The sequence below is a fragment of the Phyllostomus hastatus genome, unplaced genomic scaffold (assembly GCF_019186645.2).
Source record: "Phyllostomus hastatus isolate PE091 unplaced genomic scaffold, TTU_PhHast_1.1 phas_contig_17, whole genome shotgun sequence".
NCBI classification, from domain to species: domain Eukaryota; kingdom Metazoa; phylum Chordata; class Mammalia; order Chiroptera; family Phyllostomidae; genus Phyllostomus; species Phyllostomus hastatus.
Window position 1 is genome coordinate 10,762,241 of NW_025333664.1, and position 17,116 is coordinate 10,779,356.

General features: G+C 58.3%; 2 protein-coding genes across 4 annotated transcripts; one reads left to right on the forward strand and one right to left on the reverse strand.

Annotated features, from left to right (window-relative positions):
* Positions 1–1,636: 1,636 nt before the first annotated feature.
* LOC123814776 (phospholipid transfer protein) lies at positions 1,637–11,228 on the forward strand. Of its 2 annotated transcripts, none has more exons than XM_045832778.1 (16): positions 1,637–1,816; positions 2,368–2,478; positions 2,562–2,661; positions 3,320–3,448; positions 3,751–3,906; positions 5,128–5,191; positions 5,274–5,337; positions 6,058–6,149; positions 7,132–7,308; positions 7,408–7,467; positions 9,321–9,485; positions 9,583–9,650; positions 10,042–10,084; positions 10,187–10,250; positions 10,328–10,404; positions 10,840–11,228. In XM_045832778.1, the coding sequence occupies exons 2-16, from the start codon at positions 2,379–2,381 to the stop codon at positions 11,053–11,055; spliced, it is 1,575 nt and encodes a 524-aa protein (XP_045688734.1). In that variant the 5' UTR covers positions 1,637–1,816; positions 2,368–2,378; the 3' UTR covers positions 11,056–11,228. The 2 variants fall into 2 exon arrangements, with proteins under 2 accessions (XP_045688734.1, XP_045688733.1); XM_045832777.1 differs by having other exon boundaries at positions 1,638–1,807.
* CTSA (cathepsin A) lies at positions 11,165–17,069 on the reverse strand. 2 transcript variants are annotated; one of them, XM_045832779.1, is made up of 15 exons: positions 16,936–17,069; positions 16,557–16,744; positions 16,311–16,422; positions 16,007–16,057; positions 15,833–15,919; positions 15,444–15,599; positions 15,047–15,138; positions 14,607–14,691; positions 13,945–14,036; positions 13,784–13,862; positions 13,563–13,702; positions 12,782–12,857; positions 12,056–12,145; positions 11,803–11,907; positions 11,165–11,531 (listed from the first exon to the last, which is right to left on the reverse strand). In XM_045832779.1, exons 1-15 carry the CDS (start codon positions 16,987–16,989, stop codon positions 11,448–11,450), a joined length of 1,491 nt encoding a protein of 496 aa, XP_045688735.1. In that variant the 5' UTR covers positions 16,990–17,069; the 3' UTR covers positions 11,165–11,447. The 2 variants fall into 2 exon arrangements, with proteins under 2 accessions (XP_045688735.1, XP_045688736.1); XM_045832780.1 differs by having other exon boundaries at positions 16,862–16,939.
* Between the last annotated feature and the right edge of the window lie 47 nt (positions 17,070–17,116).

The window sequence follows — 17,116 nt, forward strand, 5'->3', positions numbered from 1 at the left end:
GCTGATGATCGTAGCTAACATTTTGTGAGCCCTTATTAAATGCTAGTTGCTTATAAAGCCCTTGAAATGCCCTAACTCATGTAATCCTCACAAGCAGTCCAGATGAGGAAACCGAGGTCCAGAGAGGTGAAACCGCGCGCCTACAGCGACGCAGCCACATTTGAAGCTCACTGGGGTTGCTGCAAGGGATAAGACCTTACAGGAGATAACAATGACGCAAAGATGGAGCTCACACTGCAGTTGACGAGAGGAAAGAAAACGAACACCCACCAGATTTCCTGCCTGTGCCAGGCTCCAGGAAGAGTGAGAGTCACTAGAGTTCAAGCATGCGTTTCCTACTTCCTCCTCTGCATATTGTTAGCACATTTGCTTACACCACCTCTGCCTTATTTGCCTGTGGTTGTGCCCGTAATCACAACAGCTGGCCTTTATTTGATGCTAATGGTGTGCCATGTACCATGCCCAGCACATGCACTATTGCTCACTTAGTTTATTCTTGCAATAAGCTTATTGTGGCCCTTTTACAGTGAGGATATTGAGGATCACAGCTGCTTAAGCAAGAGATCCAAAAATTGGTACTAAGAATAGACAGCGTAGGATTTGAACCCTGGTCTTTCAGACACAAGAGCCTAAGCATTTAGCTACTGAGTTATAACGACCCACCTCCCACCTTCCCATGAGCGGTCCGTCCGTGGGTTCCCCAACGGTGGCCATAGGATGGGGTTTTCCTCTAGTTGCCTACTGAGTTTGCAGGTTAAGAAGGCCACATTCGTGTATCTACATCTAGGGTGACCAGCCGTCCTGGTTTGCCTGAGACCGAGGGGTGACCAGGTCGGGAGACACTCGGTTATCAAAGCCAGGAAAGTCCTGGGCAAATCAGGACAAGCTGGTCATGAGTGCTTGTTGCTAAATCCACATTCGATGGACATAATTCTCCTTTCCTCTTTCTTCAGTTTGACAATAACAAAGTAACAAGCACCTATTCTGTGCCCTGTCCTAGGAGCAGGGAACCCTGGAGGCAGTAGATCTGCTGAGGGGTTGGGGAGGGGTATTATTCAGAGAGCCCAGTTCCAAAGGTCGACACAAACAAACCCGCAGTTCCTGGGGAAATGCCAAACCTCCCCCTGGGGCGACTCCAGCAGCCCGTGCGGGCTTGTTTGGACCCCGTGGCAGAGGTTCCAGGAGGCTTTTCCCCAGGTAGTGAGTGACACAGGGACGGTTGGGGATTTCATACTGAACCGGGCAGGGAGAGGTCTTGAGATGAGTGTGGGTGGAAGGGAAGGAAAAACTGTGCCTTTGGCATTGACTTTGTGGCTTGCCCTGGGCTGCCATCAAGGCCTGAGAGGTAGTTACTTGATCACACACATTTTGCTAGATGAGGAAGCTGGAACTCAGCGACCCCAGTGAAGTGACTTGCCCAGCATCCTGCAGGAAGGGATGAGTAATTGGAATCTGAACCGAGGTCCCAGGGAAGGGGGGATTGTTGGGGCCGGGCGGGCAGACTCCTGCACTTCCCCCCCTCCAGTTCGGCTTGGGCCTGCCACTTGTCTTGACAGCGTCCGGGCCTGTCACGGGGCTCTGTACAGCCTTCTCTACCACCGGGGCTGCCAGCGTCCCGCCCCATCCCCTCCCAACTCCCGAGGGAGGAGGGGAGAGCGGGAAGAGGAGGGGGGTCAGAGAGGCCCGGCTTTATAAAGGCGGATGGAACAGCGCGGCCCGCCAGACCCCGCCGCCCGGATCTCTTGCGCTGCCAGCCGCCCCACGTGACCGCGCCGACCCTCCACCCCCACCTCCCAGCTCCACCGCAGTGAGTTGGATGCGTTCCCACCCACCCCTAGGCCTTCGCTGAGCCGCGTGGTCTACTAAACCCGGGGTGGGGAGGCTACCCCATGAAGGAGGGCGCTGAGATGGGGGTCACCAGTCAAAATCCCTGTGGCAGAGATTTAGGACCCGGGGGAGCGGAGAGACCCCTCTCCTCCCCGGCTCGGGGCCTGGGAAACTGCAAGCTAGCCCCCAGGAATGCGCGTGCAGCTGTTTCCATGGAAACGGGCAAGCTGCGCCTGCCCTCTGCTAAAGGAAAGAGGTTGTTGGGGAGGTCCAAATTCGTCACGCAGCGGTTGCACGAGAGAACCGAAGACATCCCCCGCCCCTCCCCGTGCTCCAAATCTTCTGGGGGCCAGAGCGCAAGTCGCGTCGTCTTTCTCAGTCTCAGTTTTTGCATCTGTCAAATGGAGCTAATGTTATTGGTCCAAATTCCCCGAAGAGCTATCTTGAGAGTAACGGCCCGCGCCAGCCCCTCTCCTGGTTGGACATCCGAGGAGTGGCTCTTAGCGGCCGAGTGACTCCCGTGACCCACCCTACCCTCAGGCCCGCTCGCCATGGCCCTCTTCTGGGCCCTCTTCTTAGCCCTGGTGGCAGGAGCTCACGCCGAGATCCCCGGCTGCAAGCTTCGCATCACCTCCCAGGCGCTGGATCTGGGTAAGGGGCGCGGGCGGGGGCAGTTGAGGGTGGGGTCACCCCAGCAGCGGGTGCAGGAGCTAACGGTCTCGCTCCTGCCTCAGTGAAGCAGGAGGGGCTACGCTTTCTGGAGCAAGAGCTGGAGACTATCACCATTCCGGACCTGGGAGGCAGAGAGGGCCACTTCGTCTACAACATCTCTGAGTAAGTAGGGAGCCTCCGGGTGGGGCTTCGAAGGATGGGCGTGGCCAAATAGATGAGGTGGGATTTAGGAAATAGGATGGGGCCTAGAAGATAAAGACCAAACCTGCCAACATAGGTGGGAATCAAGAGGGTGGGCGTAGCCTAGGAAATGTAGGCGGGGCCAATGACAGCTAAGTGGAATTGAGGCGTGGCCAAACGGCGCCTGAGAAGCAGAGTCAAGAAACTTGCCAATGGACCGAGGTTAGGTCTAGGGCACCCGAGGGTAGCTAATGGGAGAGGTCCTGGGAACAGATAAAGTCCCTTGGTTTAGACCGGTAGGGACTGGGAGATCAGATTTTAGATGAGGTAGACAAAAGACACGGCTAAAAGACCGGCTCTAGCAACCCCAGGGTGTGGGAGGGAAGGGAGTGCAAGCCACAAGACTTCTAAGAGAGGGGGTGAGACTCACTTCACACGTGAGCCAGGAGAAGCTCATCTCGGAGCCACCGTGGCCCAAGCCGAGCCACCCAAAACCAGGGTGGGCACCTGCAGGGCAATGGAATAACTCATTCCAACCACCCCAGTTTCCCCAGGCCCCGGGCTGGAAGAGGAGGGGCTGAATTTCCCGCTGGGTGGTCTCCCCGCTTGGCCTTGAATCTGACCCTGAGGCCTCCTGCAGGGTGAAGGTCATAGAGCTGCAGCTGATGTCCTCCAAGCTCCATTTCCAGCCAGAGCAGGACCTGGTGCTACAGATCAGCAACGCCTCCTTGAGGCTGGGCTTTCAGAGACAGCTTCTCTACTGGTTCTTGTGAGGACCTGGCGCCCTCAGGGGAGTGGCAAGTGGGTCAGGAGGGCTGAGGATGATGTGGGGGTGTGGGCAATCCCTTAGCCTTTCTGAGTCTCAGTTTCTTCATCTGTACAATGGGGACGGTCATGCCCACTTCACGGGGGCTCAGAGGGTCTGGTAGAATATCTGGTAAACTGTGCAAAAGTGAAGCCTTCTTAAGAGGTATCATGATGGATGGGGATGGGGAGTGGGCAGTGAAGTCTCGGTTAAGCTCCAAGCTTGGGTGAACGCTAACCCCGCACCCCACTCCCCACTCCCGGCAGCTACGATGGAGGCTACATCAATGCCTCCGCGGAGGGTATATCCATCCGCACCGCTCTGCAGCTCTCCGGGGATGCCTCCGGCCGGATCAAAGTGGCCAACGTCTCCTGCGAGGCCTCCGTCTCCAGAATGCGCGCAGCCTTCGGGGGAACCTTCGGGTAAGCCCTGCCCCCAATCCCAGCGCACCCGCTCCGAGCTCCGCAGTCCATCTGCCTAGTGCACGGACTTGGGAGTCAGACCGACTGGGTCCAAATGCCAGCGCCACTGTTTCCTGGCTGTGTGACCTCGGGCAAGTCGCTGAAGCTCTGAGCCTCAGTTTCCTCATTGGTAATATGAGGATGATAATAGAAACTGTTTTATAAGATGTCGAGAGGCCTGTTTGTGTTGATACATGTAAAACTATTTAGACCAGCACCTGGGATATGATAAGTGGACACCTAGATGAGAGTATCGGTGAGGATATGAGTGCACAATTGGGCATGAAATGGATTCTCAATAATGGATGGCTCTTATTAGTTATAACAAAAATAGTAACCCAGACCCAGGTTTGGGGCTGAGAAGGGGCTTTTGTGCTGGTCCCAGAGGAGAGTCAGGGGGGAGAGGAGATGGTAGAGTTGTCATCTGTTGTTGGTACACTATCACATTTTAATTATTCAACAAAACGAATGGCTCGGTTGGTTGGGGAGTCAACCTGGGTTGAGGGTTCAACTCCCAGTCAGGGTACATACCTAAGCTGCGGGTTCGATCCTCCATCAGGTCGCTTAAGGGAGGCAATCAATATTTCTCACATAAGTGCTTCTCTCTTCTCTCTCTCTGTCTCTCTGCCCCCCTTTCCTCTCTCTCTAAAATCAATTTAAAAATATCCTCAGATGAGGATTTAAAAAAAAAAAGTGTATGCCACTTTTTTCCCTGAGGATTAAGAAAGAAGCTCAGAGCCCAGTTGGAGGGAAAACACATTTGTCACACTGGGGCCTTGAGGACTAAGGAAGTACTCTGGGGACTAAGAAAGTCATCTGGGAAGACTGCCTGAAAGAGGAAGCATCTGAGCCTAGGCAGGGAAATACAGAATGTGGGCCTTGGGGGTGGAAGTGAGGGCACGGGTGATCACGTGGAGGTGGGATGCTCAGAGCAGGTTTGAGGAACCGTGGCCAGATTCATTTGGCTTGTGGGGGTGGGGGGTGGGGTAGGAGGGCCCTTGCACATACGGCTGGAGGGGCTTTGGGCCCAGTCATGGAAGACCTCTATTGAAGAGCTGGTAGTTCTGGTCAAAGCCGATGCGTCCAACCCCTTGCCCCCATCTCTCTGATCACTGCGACTTCTCTGGGCCTGCATTTGGATGGGGCAAGGCCCGGGCTCACTGGCCTCTCCTCTCCTCGCAGGAAGGTGTATGAAATCCTCTCCACGTTCATCACCTCAGGGATGCGCTTCCTCCTCAACCAGCAGGTGTGGGCGGCGGCAGGTCTGGGGGACCGGCAGGGGGGTGCCCTCCCTTTCAAAGGCCCTGACTCTGGCACCCGCCTCCCAGATCTGCCCGGTGCTCTACCACGCAGGGACAGTGCTGCTCAACTCCCTTCTGGACACCGTGCCTGGTGAGTCGGTGCTGGCGGGGCGGTGAGCTCTGGGCCAGGCCCCGGGGCTGGAATGGGAGGGGGGGGGGAGGAGGCCGGTGCACAGCTGTCAGGCGGCCCTTCGGAGCAAGTAAGCTCCTCCCACGCCCTGCTGTGGACCTGCCTCGGAGTCCAACGTGGCTTCTGGCGATGTGCTGTGTGACCACAGATAAGTATTCACTTTTCTCTGGGCCTTGGTGTCCTTGCTTGGCGGGTGAGGCCTCCCCCTGGGGTCGCTGTGACGATGAACTGAGGGCTGGTTGTCAAGATCCTCAGTGTGTGCTTGTGGGTCACCGGGGCCCTCTTTGTAGTTGTTGCCTGGCACTTAGTAGGTGCTCAGTTAGTGTGAATTCTCTTTGCCTGGGCTGTGACCTCCGTCTGCTGTGGGGAATGGGCAGGGGAGGAGGGGGCAGGGGAAACCAGGAGGGAAGGGAATCTCCTGCCCTCTTGTTTAGTGATCTGATGAAACCCCTTACCAATAATAATAATGATAATAATGATAGCTACTATTGTCAAGCACTCACTGCACATCAGGCACTAAGTACTTCCCACAGAAAACTAGTCTGATCCTCATAACGACCCTAGAGGGAAGTGTTATCATGACCACGTGATAATACTTGCGGGGGAGACACTGAGGCCCAGAGAGCTTAAGCACTTGGCCGAGCCTCACACAGCTTGAGTGATTTGGGCCCCTCCCCGCAGTACGCAGCCCTGTGGACAATCTCGTTGGCATTGACTACTCCATCCTCAAGGACCCTGAGGTCTCCACCAGCAATCTGGACATGGACTTCCGGGTGAGCTGCCCTCCCCGCTGACGCGTCTGGCACCCGACTCCCTCCTTCTCCCTGAAGTCACTGGCTTTGTCTTCCTAAAGCACAGCTCTTAGGACAGCAGCCACTCCACGGCTGGGAATGTGTGGCCCCCTGCTGCCTGCAGAGTTAGGCCCGCCTCCTGGGTCTGGCCCCAGCTTTCTAACTTCGCCCCGGGCCTCTGCAGCGACTCTTCTCAAAGTTGCCCCGCCTCCGCTTCCTACTCTGGGGCCTTGGCTCGTGCACTGCCTCCGCCCCCCCCGCGCCCCCCCCCCGCCGTCTGCCCTGCAGGAGCTGGGACGCAGAGCTCCGTGCGCACAATCTCATTTCACCCTTTCGTAATCCCAAGAGTCGGGCACTGACGTTATGCCCGCTGTAGGAATGTGGAAGCGCGCTCAGAGAGGTGATGTCCTTTGCCCAAGGCCACACAGCACCTTTGATCTCCTCCTGGAGTAGAGCAGAGTGTCAGAGCACAGATTCCGGAGCGAGAACGCCTGAAGTTCAGATCCTGGCTCTGCCGCTGACAAGCTGTGTGGCCTTGAGCAAGCAGCCTTGCCTCTCTGTGCCTGTTTTCTGACATGTACATGGACATGACACGGTGAGGAAACACACCTCAGGGGACTGAAGGAGTCAGTCTGCGTAAAGGGCATGGAAGAATCACTAGGTATATGGAAGCAGTAGCTGCCGTCTTTACTTAGCTTTCAAGGCCCACTCAAGGCTCAGATGGCCCCTCCTCCTCGAACCCATCCTGACCCTCCTCCCTTCCCAGGTCTGCTGGCCTTGCTTCCTCACAGCACGCCAGCTGCCTTCCTTCCCAAGCCTTTGAGGGTGTGTGCTTGCGGGTCCCTCGAGGACAGTAGCTGGGTCCGGCTCCCCACCTCCCCTCCCAGTGCCTTGCACTGGGCCTGGAGACATCCTTGTGCCTGGCCAGTTGGCCTTGGCCCTGACCCTGATGCCCCTACCCCAGGGGGCCTTCTATCCCCTGGCCCAGGGGAACCGGAGCTTTCCTAACCGGGCAGTGGAGCCCCAGCTGCAGGAGGACGAACGGATGGTGTACGTGGCCTTCTCTGAGTTTTTCTTCGACTCAGCCTTGGAGAGCTACTTCCGGGCAGGGGCCCTGAAGCTGTCGCTGGCTGGGGACAAGGTATGCCGGGGCCTGTTGGTGGGATGGGCGTCAGGGGGCCCTCGGACCCACGATGGAGCTCCCGAGGACCCTGCCTCACCACCCCGTTCCCCTGAGCAGGTGCCCCACGACCTGGACATGCTGCTGAGGGCCTCCTACTTCGGCAGCATCGTCCTGCAGGTGAGTGTCGGTGGGAGGTAAGGACGTGGCCCGGGTGGGTGGGCACACCGCCTGCAGGGGACTGGCGAGGTCCGGAGGTGGAAATCCCAAATGGCAGCTGTGGAGTAGACAAAAGGCCTGGCCTCTGGCCGAGTCCCCTCACCTGGCCAAGCCTTTAGCTAAGTCTGCAAAGGGGGCTCGCTAATTCCTGCTCCGTCCGTCCTAATACTGGAAGTGGTGATGAGGACGGGCTGAGGACCCAAGCTCTGCAAGGGAGTGTAGGGGCTTTAATGACTGACAGGCTGTTCTTTTTGCTGCTTTCCCCTTGTGTGATGGGGAGAGGGGTGGGAGTTCAACATTTAACCAAAAATAACTTCCAGTGTCCTCGGTTCGGTTTTGTAAATGATGGAGTTGGGATTTGCATCTCGATCATGAGTCTGTGATTCCAGGGCACACTGGCATTCTCCACTGCACCGTACAACCTCCCAGGGCTGTCATGAGGATTAAAATAATTTTTTTTAAAGATTTAAAAAAAATTTTTTTAGAGAGGAAAGGGAGGGAGAAAGAGAGAGAGAGAGAGAGAGAAACATCAATGTGTGGTTGCTGGGGGCCGTGGCCTGCAACCCAGGTATGTGGCCTGACTGGGAATCGAACCTGCGATGCTTTGGTTCGAAGCCTGCACTCAATTCACTGAGCTACGCCAGCCAGGGCGCTAGGATTAAAAGAATTAATACATGTAATGCAAGTAGAACAGTACCCGGGACAGAATAAGTGCTCAATAAACACTGGCTGCCATTGGTATTGCCATCATCATCATCACCATCACCACCGTCAAACGTGCGGCCAAGCACAGCTTCTAAGAGCACGCCAGACCGCCTGGGTCGGAACCCCAGTTCTGCAACTGCGTAACTGTCTAACCTTGGACAAGTTACTTGAGCCCTCTGTCCCTCAACTTCCCCATCCCAAAAAGGAAAATACCTGCCTCACAAGATTACTTTGAGGTTTAAATGAAGTGTCTGGCCCCGGCTGGTGCGGCTCAGTGGATTGAACACTGGCCTGTGAACCAGAAGCTCACCGGTTCAATTTCCAGTCAGGGCGCATGCCTGGGTTGCCGGCCAGGTCCCCAGTGGGGGGAACGTGAGAGGCAACCACACATGGATGTTTTTCTCGCGCTCTTTCTCCTCCTCTTCCTCTCTCTCTAAAAATAAATTAAGATCTTAAAAAAATAGAGAAAAAAGGAAGTGTTTGCTCAAGAGTAAGTATTTGGGCAGTGTGGGAGTCTAACGGTACTGCTGCACAGCCTCTAGAAGCAACAGCACAGCAGTTCAGAGGAGGGAGATACGGCCACAGGCTGGGAAATGTGATGCAAAGACACTGTCCCCGAGCAGTTGGGGTGGGAGGCAGATCGTGAATACTGAGAACTTAGGAAAGCAGAAAGAGAAGGAAGGAGACACTTTAAGATTTTATTTACTTTTAGAGAAAGGGGAAGAGAGAATGAGAAAGAGGGAGAGAATCATCAGTGTGTGAGAGATACATCAATCAGTTGCCTCGAACGCCCCCCACCAGGGGCCTGGCCCCCACACCCCGGGCATGTGCCCTGGCTGGGAATCGAACCGGCGACATTTCAGTTCACAGGCCAGCACTCAATCCACCGAGCCACACCAGTCAGGGCAGGAGACATCCTCAGAACAAGACGTTTCTTTGCACAAAGGCACAGAGTCTGGACACAGTTCTGTGGGGTTTGGGAAGCCACAGCTCGTTCGGACTCGTCACTCTGGGTTCCCAGAAGGCAGAGTCTGAGCCACCCGTTCCTCCAGGTGGGCTCCCTGGGAACAGACCTGGGACTTGACCCTCCCTCCCTGCTCTGCCCCCAGAGCCCAGCGGTGATTGACTCTCCGCTGAAGCTGGAACTGAAGGTCTTGGAAGCACCGCACTGCACCATCAAGCCCTCAGGCACCACCATCACTGTCACTGCCAGTGTCAGCATCGCGCTGGTCCCCCCCAACCTGCCCGAGGTCCAGCTGTCCAGCATGATCATGGTGCGGGCACCCGAGTGAGGGCTGCTGAGGGCTGGGGAGAAGGGGGCTGGGTACCTGCCTGGTCAGTGACACATCGCCCCTCCCCATGCACCCGCAGGACGCCCGTCTCAGCGCCAAGGTGGCCCTCCAGGGGAAGGCGCTGCGCATACATCTGGACCTGCGCAAGTATGCGGATGTCTGAAAATCTCGGGCAAGCTCTTAACCTCCCTGAGCCTTGGTGTCTTCAGGATAATCACACCTGCCTAACAGAACTGGGGAGCTAAAATTGTCATACCAATATGCCACTGGAGAGCTGTGGTCTTTGTTAATACCCCAGGAGTACTTTATGTATTAGCCTTTGGGGTGGAAGGGCTTGACAAATAGCCAAAGTGGAGAAAAGGACACCTAGAGGGAGAAATGGCTCTTCGAGGACACGCAGCTGGAGTGGTAGAACCCTGGGAAGGGTGTAGGTGGGACACCTGGGACTGAAGCTCAGCTCCTGGTGGCCAGGCCTGGGGGCCTGATGGAGGGGAGCTTCCTGGCTCATGCCCACCAGGCGTTTCTTTCCCTCCCCCAGGTTCCGAATCTACTCGAACCATTCTGCCTTCGAGTCACTGGCAGTGAGTGGGGAACGATGGGTGGGCGGGGTCTGGGGTCAGGGCGAGCGGCTAGGGCGAGCCCACTGCCCCCTCGGGCCTGACCGCATCCCTCCTCCCGCCCAGCTGATCCCGCTGCAGGCCCCTCTGAAGACCATGCTGCAGTTGGGGGTGATGCCCCTGATCAATGGTAGGGGTCATGAGGAGGGAGGGGGGAGCCGGGGGACCCGGGTAGGCCCAGACTGAGCCGGCTGTCCTCGCCCACAGAGCGGACCCGGCGTGGGGTGCAGATCCCACTACCGGAGGGCATGGACTTCGTGCGAGAAGTGGTGACGAACCACGCAGTGAGTGGGGCAACCACGGGGAAGGAGGGCAGAGCCGTTCCCCGCCCCCCCCCCACCCGCAGGCTGGGAGCGCGGGCCCCTCCCTGCCTCCAGCCCCCACCCCCTTGAGTCGTATACACAGACCCCTCCAGCTCTTCGCACAGGCTGTGCCCTCACCTTGGAACTCTTCCCTGATTCCACCCCCAACGCCTATCCATCCTTCAGGTCTTAGCTGAGAGGTCACCTCCAGGAGGCCCCCCTGGAGCCCCCCAAGCTGTACTCCTGCAGCCTCTATTGCAGCGCCCCTCTCAGGGGATCATAAGAAGGTCATAAGAAGTGCTTTGCTGGTTGTCTGTCCCATGAGACTGAGAGCCCCTTCAAGGCCAAGGACTCTCTCTCTCTAAACTCGCCTCAGTAATGGAATGAACAGACTTCCTTCTCTGCCCCTCTGCACAGGGCTTCCTCACCATCGGGGCTGACCTCCATTTTGCCAAAGGGCTGCGAGAGGTGATCGAGAAGAAACGGCCTGCGGCCACCAGGGGCTCCCCGACGTCCCGAGCCCCACCACCCTCCAGGCCGCGGTCCATGCCACCGTCCACGCCCTCCTCCACACCACCCTCCACGCCCTCCTCCACACCACCCTCCATGCCACCCCCCATGGCGGGTGCCTGAGCCCTCCACCCCCACCCCTGAGGGCCGCTCTCAGGACTCCAGTGCCTCGCACCCCCTCCCTCACGGCTTATAGCGTCCTCTCTAACCCCCATGCAGCACAGAAGATCAGTTTTAAGCTGTACTCAGTTTAATTCCGTAATCACAGTCCATCAATTACAGTCCGTCCAACCTCCCGGGGCTGTCCTGAGCTCTGCTTTGTTCCTGGGGTGGCGTCAGTGCATCCTGGGCATTCTGGAAGCAGGGAGGGGCCAGGCCCTGTCCCAGCTGGGAATAAAGTGCAACCCCCCCCCGTTGCCCTGCAGGGGGCTCCAGTGTCAAGGGGGACCTCGCTTCTAGCAGGAGAGGCTGGGAGGTGCTGGACCAGGCAGCAGGGGCCGGCCCTTGTGGTGGCCTCAGTATGGCTCTTTATTCAGGAAGCGGGAGAACATGGTGAAGGCAGCCTGGGGCATGTCCGTGGGCACCATATGTCCAGCGCCCTGCGGAGCAAAGCTTTGTGAGATTCCCTCCCTGTACAGCCTGTGCCCCTGGTGGCTTCCTTCATCCCCCTGGTCACTAGCCAGTGACCTTCCTCCTCCCCTGACCGCACCCCAAGCCTTCTCTTCTTCCCTTCCACACCCTCCCCGCACTGAAAACCTGCCCCTACAAGGGGCTGGATGGTGACCCAGCATAAAAAGCCATGGGCAGGAAAGGATGGGGGCGCACCCCGCCCCCTCCGTCCCAGCTGGCCCTGCCAGGCCCAGGCCCTACCTTGATGGTGAGGAAGGCGATGCGGGAGAACTCCTTCACGAAGCCCCCAATCTGCTCCCCGCTCTCCCCGTAGTCCACTAGCCAGGGCCGGCGCTGCACCTCCATCTGCCCCACCAGGGAAGACTTAGCAGCCTGCAGCCACCCGTGGGCACCCCTGTGCTCAGGCGCCAAGCCTGGAGAGCTCCGGGGCCGGGCACAGGGCTCGCCCTGCCCCTGCACCAGCCTCACCCGGGGGCCGAGATCCCTGCCTTACCTTTTGGTTGAGAGAGTCCACAAACCACTCGTCGCCCATGAAGTTGCAGGCCATATCCACGTCCCCGTTGTAGAGCAGGATCCGGTATTTCTGGAGCGGAGCAGGGGAAAGTGCCAGGTGGGGGGCGAGCCCAGGCCTTGCCCTTACCAGGTTCAAGCCCCACCCCCAAGGGAACTCAAGGGGCCCAGCTAAGCAGCGTGGGTCAGGAAATGCTTTCGTTTTCTGACTGCTCCCCTGCATGCCCGGTGCTCTAAGAAATGCTTCACCTATGAGGGGAGACAGCATTATGAATCCCACTTCACAGATGGGGAGAGCAAGGCTTTGGATACGTGAGAAGCCTCCCAGGGCCACGCAGGTTGGTAAAGAATCTGACCTCAGAGCCCGTGCTATAACCTGCGCTCCAGGCCTGGTCCTCACCTGGCTCTACCAGTCCCTCCTAGGTGACCTTGGACAAGACTATCCTACCCTGGCCATCCGTCTGCCTCTCTGTAACTCAATCTGACTGGCCCTTCTCACCCTCAAGGCTCTTTGGCTAATGCAGACTCCTCAGCCTCCTACACCAGACAAGCATGGGGTGGGGCCAGAGCCTGGTTCCTGTCCCGACCCTGCCAACCACAAGCCCTCGGGCAAGCAACGTCACTTCCTGGAGTTTCAGCCTCCCCTGCCTCGCCACTGTTCCGGGGTCCCGAGGCTGCAGGTGGACCCAGCTGTGTTGCCCCTACTCACCTGTGGGGCGAGCAGCTTAAGGTACTGGGGGTGCATGCTTTGGTAGAGACGGCGATACTGTAAGTTCACGAGGAAGCTGCAAGAACACGTGGGCAGGCCCCAGGAAGACCGGGTTGGGGGAGAGAGTGGGTCAACAGGTCAGACTTCTCCTATCCCTAAGCTCCAGCCTAGGAGGCAGGCAGCTGGGCCCCACTCAGTCCCCTCCTCGGGCCTCCTCCCTAGGACTCTCCTGGGTTGTGGGCCGGGCGAGGGAGGGAAGAGAGAGAACTCAGAGGTACTCGACTCATTTCCACTTAGAAACGCACGGGGGCACTTTGGTTGTTTCAATGACTGGGATGCAACCGGCAAGCAGCTTGGAGGTGTGTGAAGCACAGTGTGTGACGACAGCAGGGCCCGGGCACGGACCCATCCAAAAGGGACCTGAGTGGTCCCTTCTGTGCCAGGTCACCTTTTTACTTGCAGGGTCGAAGGAGAGCTGAGCCGCTGGGGATGGCATTGGAGTGGGGGATGGGGGAGGGCAGCTGGGCGTGTGTCTGGTAATTAAATGCCATGGAAGTAATCCATATTTCTAACAACCATGTGGCCACTTAAGAACGAACTGGCTGAATACCAATCGACTCAGGGGTTAAACATCCTGCAAAACACTCACTGCGGCCCGCCTGCCCCCACTGTGAAACCCTAAAAGTTCCCAGGAGACCCCTGGGAACTTTTCTGATGCCCACGAGCGCCAAAAGCCTGCCGCGCCCTCCCACCCCGCCCACGAGCAGCCACAGAACCTCACTTGCACATGTCCCAGGAGGGCAGCTGCTCGGGGATGTGCAGGGCCTTCCGCACGAGAGGGTTGTTGAGATAGGTGGAGGTGGCTGTGGTGTTGGTGCAGGGGGGGTCCATGTGCGCCCTGACCCCAGAGCGCAGCAGCGCCTGAGGGGCACAGACACGGTTAGGGTCTTTGCTTCCCGGCCCCCTGCCCCGCCCTGGGAGGGAGCCCGGGCCCCTGCACACCTGATGCCACGTGCGCTTGATCGGCAGGCGAGTGAAGATGTTGCCCAGGTCGTGGATGATGACGGCGTCTTTCTCGTACCTGCGCGTGAAGCGGGGGGATGGGTGCCCGAACCTCCAGATGGGGCTGGGGTTGGTCCCACGGGGCACCCAGCAGCGCCTACCTCACACGGCCAGGCACGCCCCCGGCACACGGGGCATAGAGGTTGTAGATGTTGAGTCCAGAGTTGCCCACGATGCGGGACACCTCCTGCAGCTGCAACAACACGCAGAGACCCTGCGCTGGACAACACCTTCGCCTCCCCATGACATTACCTCCGTGTCCCAAAATCTGGTGCTTTCCTACTTCACCCTGCCATTACCTTCCTACTACTTTTTTCACAGGCGGGGAAACGGAGGCTCAGTGCAAAGAATCTGGCATAATGGTCTCCAAATCCTAGTGCTTCCACTTTCCAGCCCTGCGACTTTGACATTCTCGGCCCTAGTTCCTCATCGGGAAGACGGGGATAATAGGACCCCCCTTGAAGGAGACACTGGAAGACGAACCTACACTGACAGTTCAGCAGTCCTGACACATGGTGGCTGTTCGATATGAGAATGCCCGCCCCCTCACTGGGGGGTTACAGGCTTTGCCCAGAGAGTCACAGGAAGTTGTGTGTGGGGGGGAGCATCCACATTCGTGTGTCCCAGAGAACACCCAACTGCTGAAGGATGCAGGGTAGGGCAACAACGGAGAATGGGGAACAGGGAGTCCCCAAGGAGATGTGGTCCTGTTCTCAGGTCTGACAGTATTGGGGTAACCCATGGGGGTGGGGCAGAACCTTACGCTGGTTACGCATTCCTGGTCTTTGTTGTCATAGAAGTTGCACTTGCTTTGTGAGCAGCAGTGGGTCTGGAGAGAAGACCAGAGCCTGGAGAAGATCAGAGTGCAAGTGCTTAAAGACCCACGGTGGGCGGAGGCGGCCAGAACCCCACCTTCTCCCTCCAACCGTACCCCCGGGGACGAGGAAATACATCACAGGGTGTGTGGTATGCAGGTCCCCAGCCTAGCTGCCCCTGGGCCATGACGCCAGGTCTCCTTGGTCCCTTTAAATTCTAATCTCCGGTCTTTGGTCTTTTTGCATCAAACCCTTCTAAGCAACCCCAGCCCCCACCATGTGCGGATAAACCAGGGCAGGCCCTGGGATCTGGTGAGCCTAGAGGACACACGTGAGATCTTGTGACCTGCCCCACCCCGAAGACCGCCCCCCTGCCCCCCTCCCATACCTGTTCCCCAGAAGGCCATGGTAGTAGGCGAAGTAGACAAGAGAGTTGTCGTTCTGCTCATAGGAGGAGAGTCCATTGCCCACAGCCAATCCCTGTGAAACAGCAAGGGTATCCAGGTGAGGAGGAGGGCAAGGAAGAGGAGACACCCTGGACCTACACCCAGGGCGCTCTGTGGGGGTGTGTGGGCGGGGGAGGCCACACGACATAGAGAACAGAGCTGGCAGCCTGAAAGGTGAGCTTCCTGTCATGGGAGGCACACAAACCGAGAGAGGCCAGCTTGTGGCAAGGGTGTTACAGAGGAGTCCGGGCCGAATGGGGGAGGCGATCTGTCTGACCTCGCTGGCCCGGAAGCTATGGTCCCGAGTTGCCTCCCTTCCCCCCTGCAGCTGCCCTGCACCTGAAGGTTCATGCTTGGGTCCTGCATGACCAGCACGGCCAGGGTGGGGATGTAGATGCCGGCATAGCTCTCTCCCGTCAGGAAAAGCTCGTTGTTCTTGTACTCGGGGAAGAGGCGGAAGAAATCCTGAAGGGCCTCAAAATTACTCTGGGCGACCTGGGGACGGCAGGAGGGAGGGGATCTGGAGACTTTGGTGTCTGAGCTGGAAAGACTCTCCAGATGACACCAACCTACCCTGTTTGTGCAAGAGGAAGTGACAGTGAGGAGGCACAGTGCACAGCACGTGACAGCAAAAAATGGATTCCACAGCCATGGTCTTTCCCTCCCTGTATCAGGCCACCTGCGGAGAACCAGGGCGGCTGGGGCACCCAGGCAAGTGCAGGACTCACCTCAGTGTCATTGGTTGCATACACCTTGTCACTGGAGTAGGAGAAGCCCACCCCGGCTGGGGACTCCAGGTATAAGACATTGGCAATCTGGGGGGAGGAGGAAGGCAGCTGCTTAGGGCTCCGCCCATCCAGGAGCCCAAGGCTTCCCCACAGGACCCACAGCAGCGCCCATACCAGGTTCCACGAATAGGGATTGTACTCCAGGGTGACACCATCTGGCTGGATCTGAGAAGGACAGACGTGGCTGATTAAGGCCCAAGAACCGCGCCCCCCCCCCCCCCCCCCCCGGGGTGGAGGGAGAGGGCCACTGCGTTCAGCCGATGATACAGATAAAGAAACTAAGGCTCAGGAAGAGGTGACTTTTTTTTTGAAAAAAAGACAGAGGTCCTTTCCCCCCTCTTTGCTGGCCTTTTGCTCTGGGAAGTGTCCCCGCCCTCTCCTCTGCCTGGGTCACGAAGGAGAGCTGCTTTCCACTCACCAGGAAGGGGCCGTGCTCCGTGAGGAAGCCATCTAGGGAGCTGCAGCCCGGCCCTCCGTTGAGCCAAAGCACCACAGGGCTGCTCTTGGGATCCTTCTGGGACTCCACAAACCTGGGAGGGGTGTCAGGCCCGGGTGGCTGCAGGTGGAGGGGCCTCTTCTAGCCCTCCCCGCTCCCCAGCCCTCTCCCCTGATGGGCATCACTGTGGGCTCCCCCCACCCGGCCCAGGGAGGGAGAGCTGCGGACCAGTAGTGGAGACGCTTGGAACCGGAGTCTTTGAGGTAGCCGGAGTACTGGCGGAAAGAGGGCTGTTTGGCCAGCCCGGGCAGACACTGGATCTCGTCCTGATCGGGGGCTGCTTCGCCTCGGGGCGACCACAAGAGCAGCAGCAGCAGCAACAGGAAGCACGGCGGCGACACCGCGGCTCGGACCATCTGCGGAGGAAGCGGGCGCCTGCTGTTTACCGGGTCTCTGGCTGCGCGCAGCAGTCCCTGGGGAGGCGCTGGCGGCGCTCTGGCGAGGAAATCCCCAGCCCCGGGCCCAGCTCCCACCACGGAGCCTCCTCCGCCCCCAGCGCCCGCAGCTGTGGCTCCGGGATCCCTTCCAGCCTCCGACGTCTTCTCACCTCTGCTCCCCCGCGTCCCAGCTCTCCTGAAGGTGCCTGGCTACTGCAAGTCATGTGTATGCTCAGTCACGTGTGCTTCGGTGTCACGTGATGGACGGCCTCCACGGCTCAGCTGTTTCTGCTGACTATGGGTGGAGGGGGCGGGGCCTGGGGTGGACCACGCCCTGTCAGGGTTCGCAGG

What these genes read in the sequence shown, in the direction of transcription:
- LOC123814776 (XM_045832778.1), top strand. Translation starts at nt 2,379, where the DNA reads ATGGCCCTCTTCTGGGCCCTCTTCTTAGCCCTGGTGGCAGGAGCTCAC. An exon ending in TGTCGCTGGCTGGGGACAAG is followed by an intron (nt 7,309 to 7,407) that starts GTATGCCGGGGC and finishes TCCCCTGAGCAG; the next exon opens with GTGCCCCACGACCTGGACAT. An exon ending in CTGCCTTCGAGTCACTGGCA is followed by an intron (nt 10,085 to 10,186) that starts GTGAGTGGGGAA and finishes CCTCCCGCCCAG; the next exon opens with CTGATCCCGCTGCAGGCCCC.
- CTSA (XM_045832779.1), bottom strand. Translation starts at nt 16,989, where the DNA reads ATGACTTGCAGTAGCCAGGCACCTTCAGGAGAGCTGGGACGCGGGGGA. An exon ending in CGGAGCACGGCCCCTTCCTG is followed by an intron (nt 16,058 to 16,310) that starts GTGAGTGGAAAG and finishes TGTCCTTCTCAG; the next exon opens with ATCCAGCCAGATGGTGTCAC. An exon ending in TGGACTCTCTCAACCAAAAG is followed by an intron (nt 11,908 to 12,055) that starts GTAAGGCAGGGA and finishes CTGGTGGGGCAG; the next exon opens with ATGGAGGTGCAGCGCCGGCC.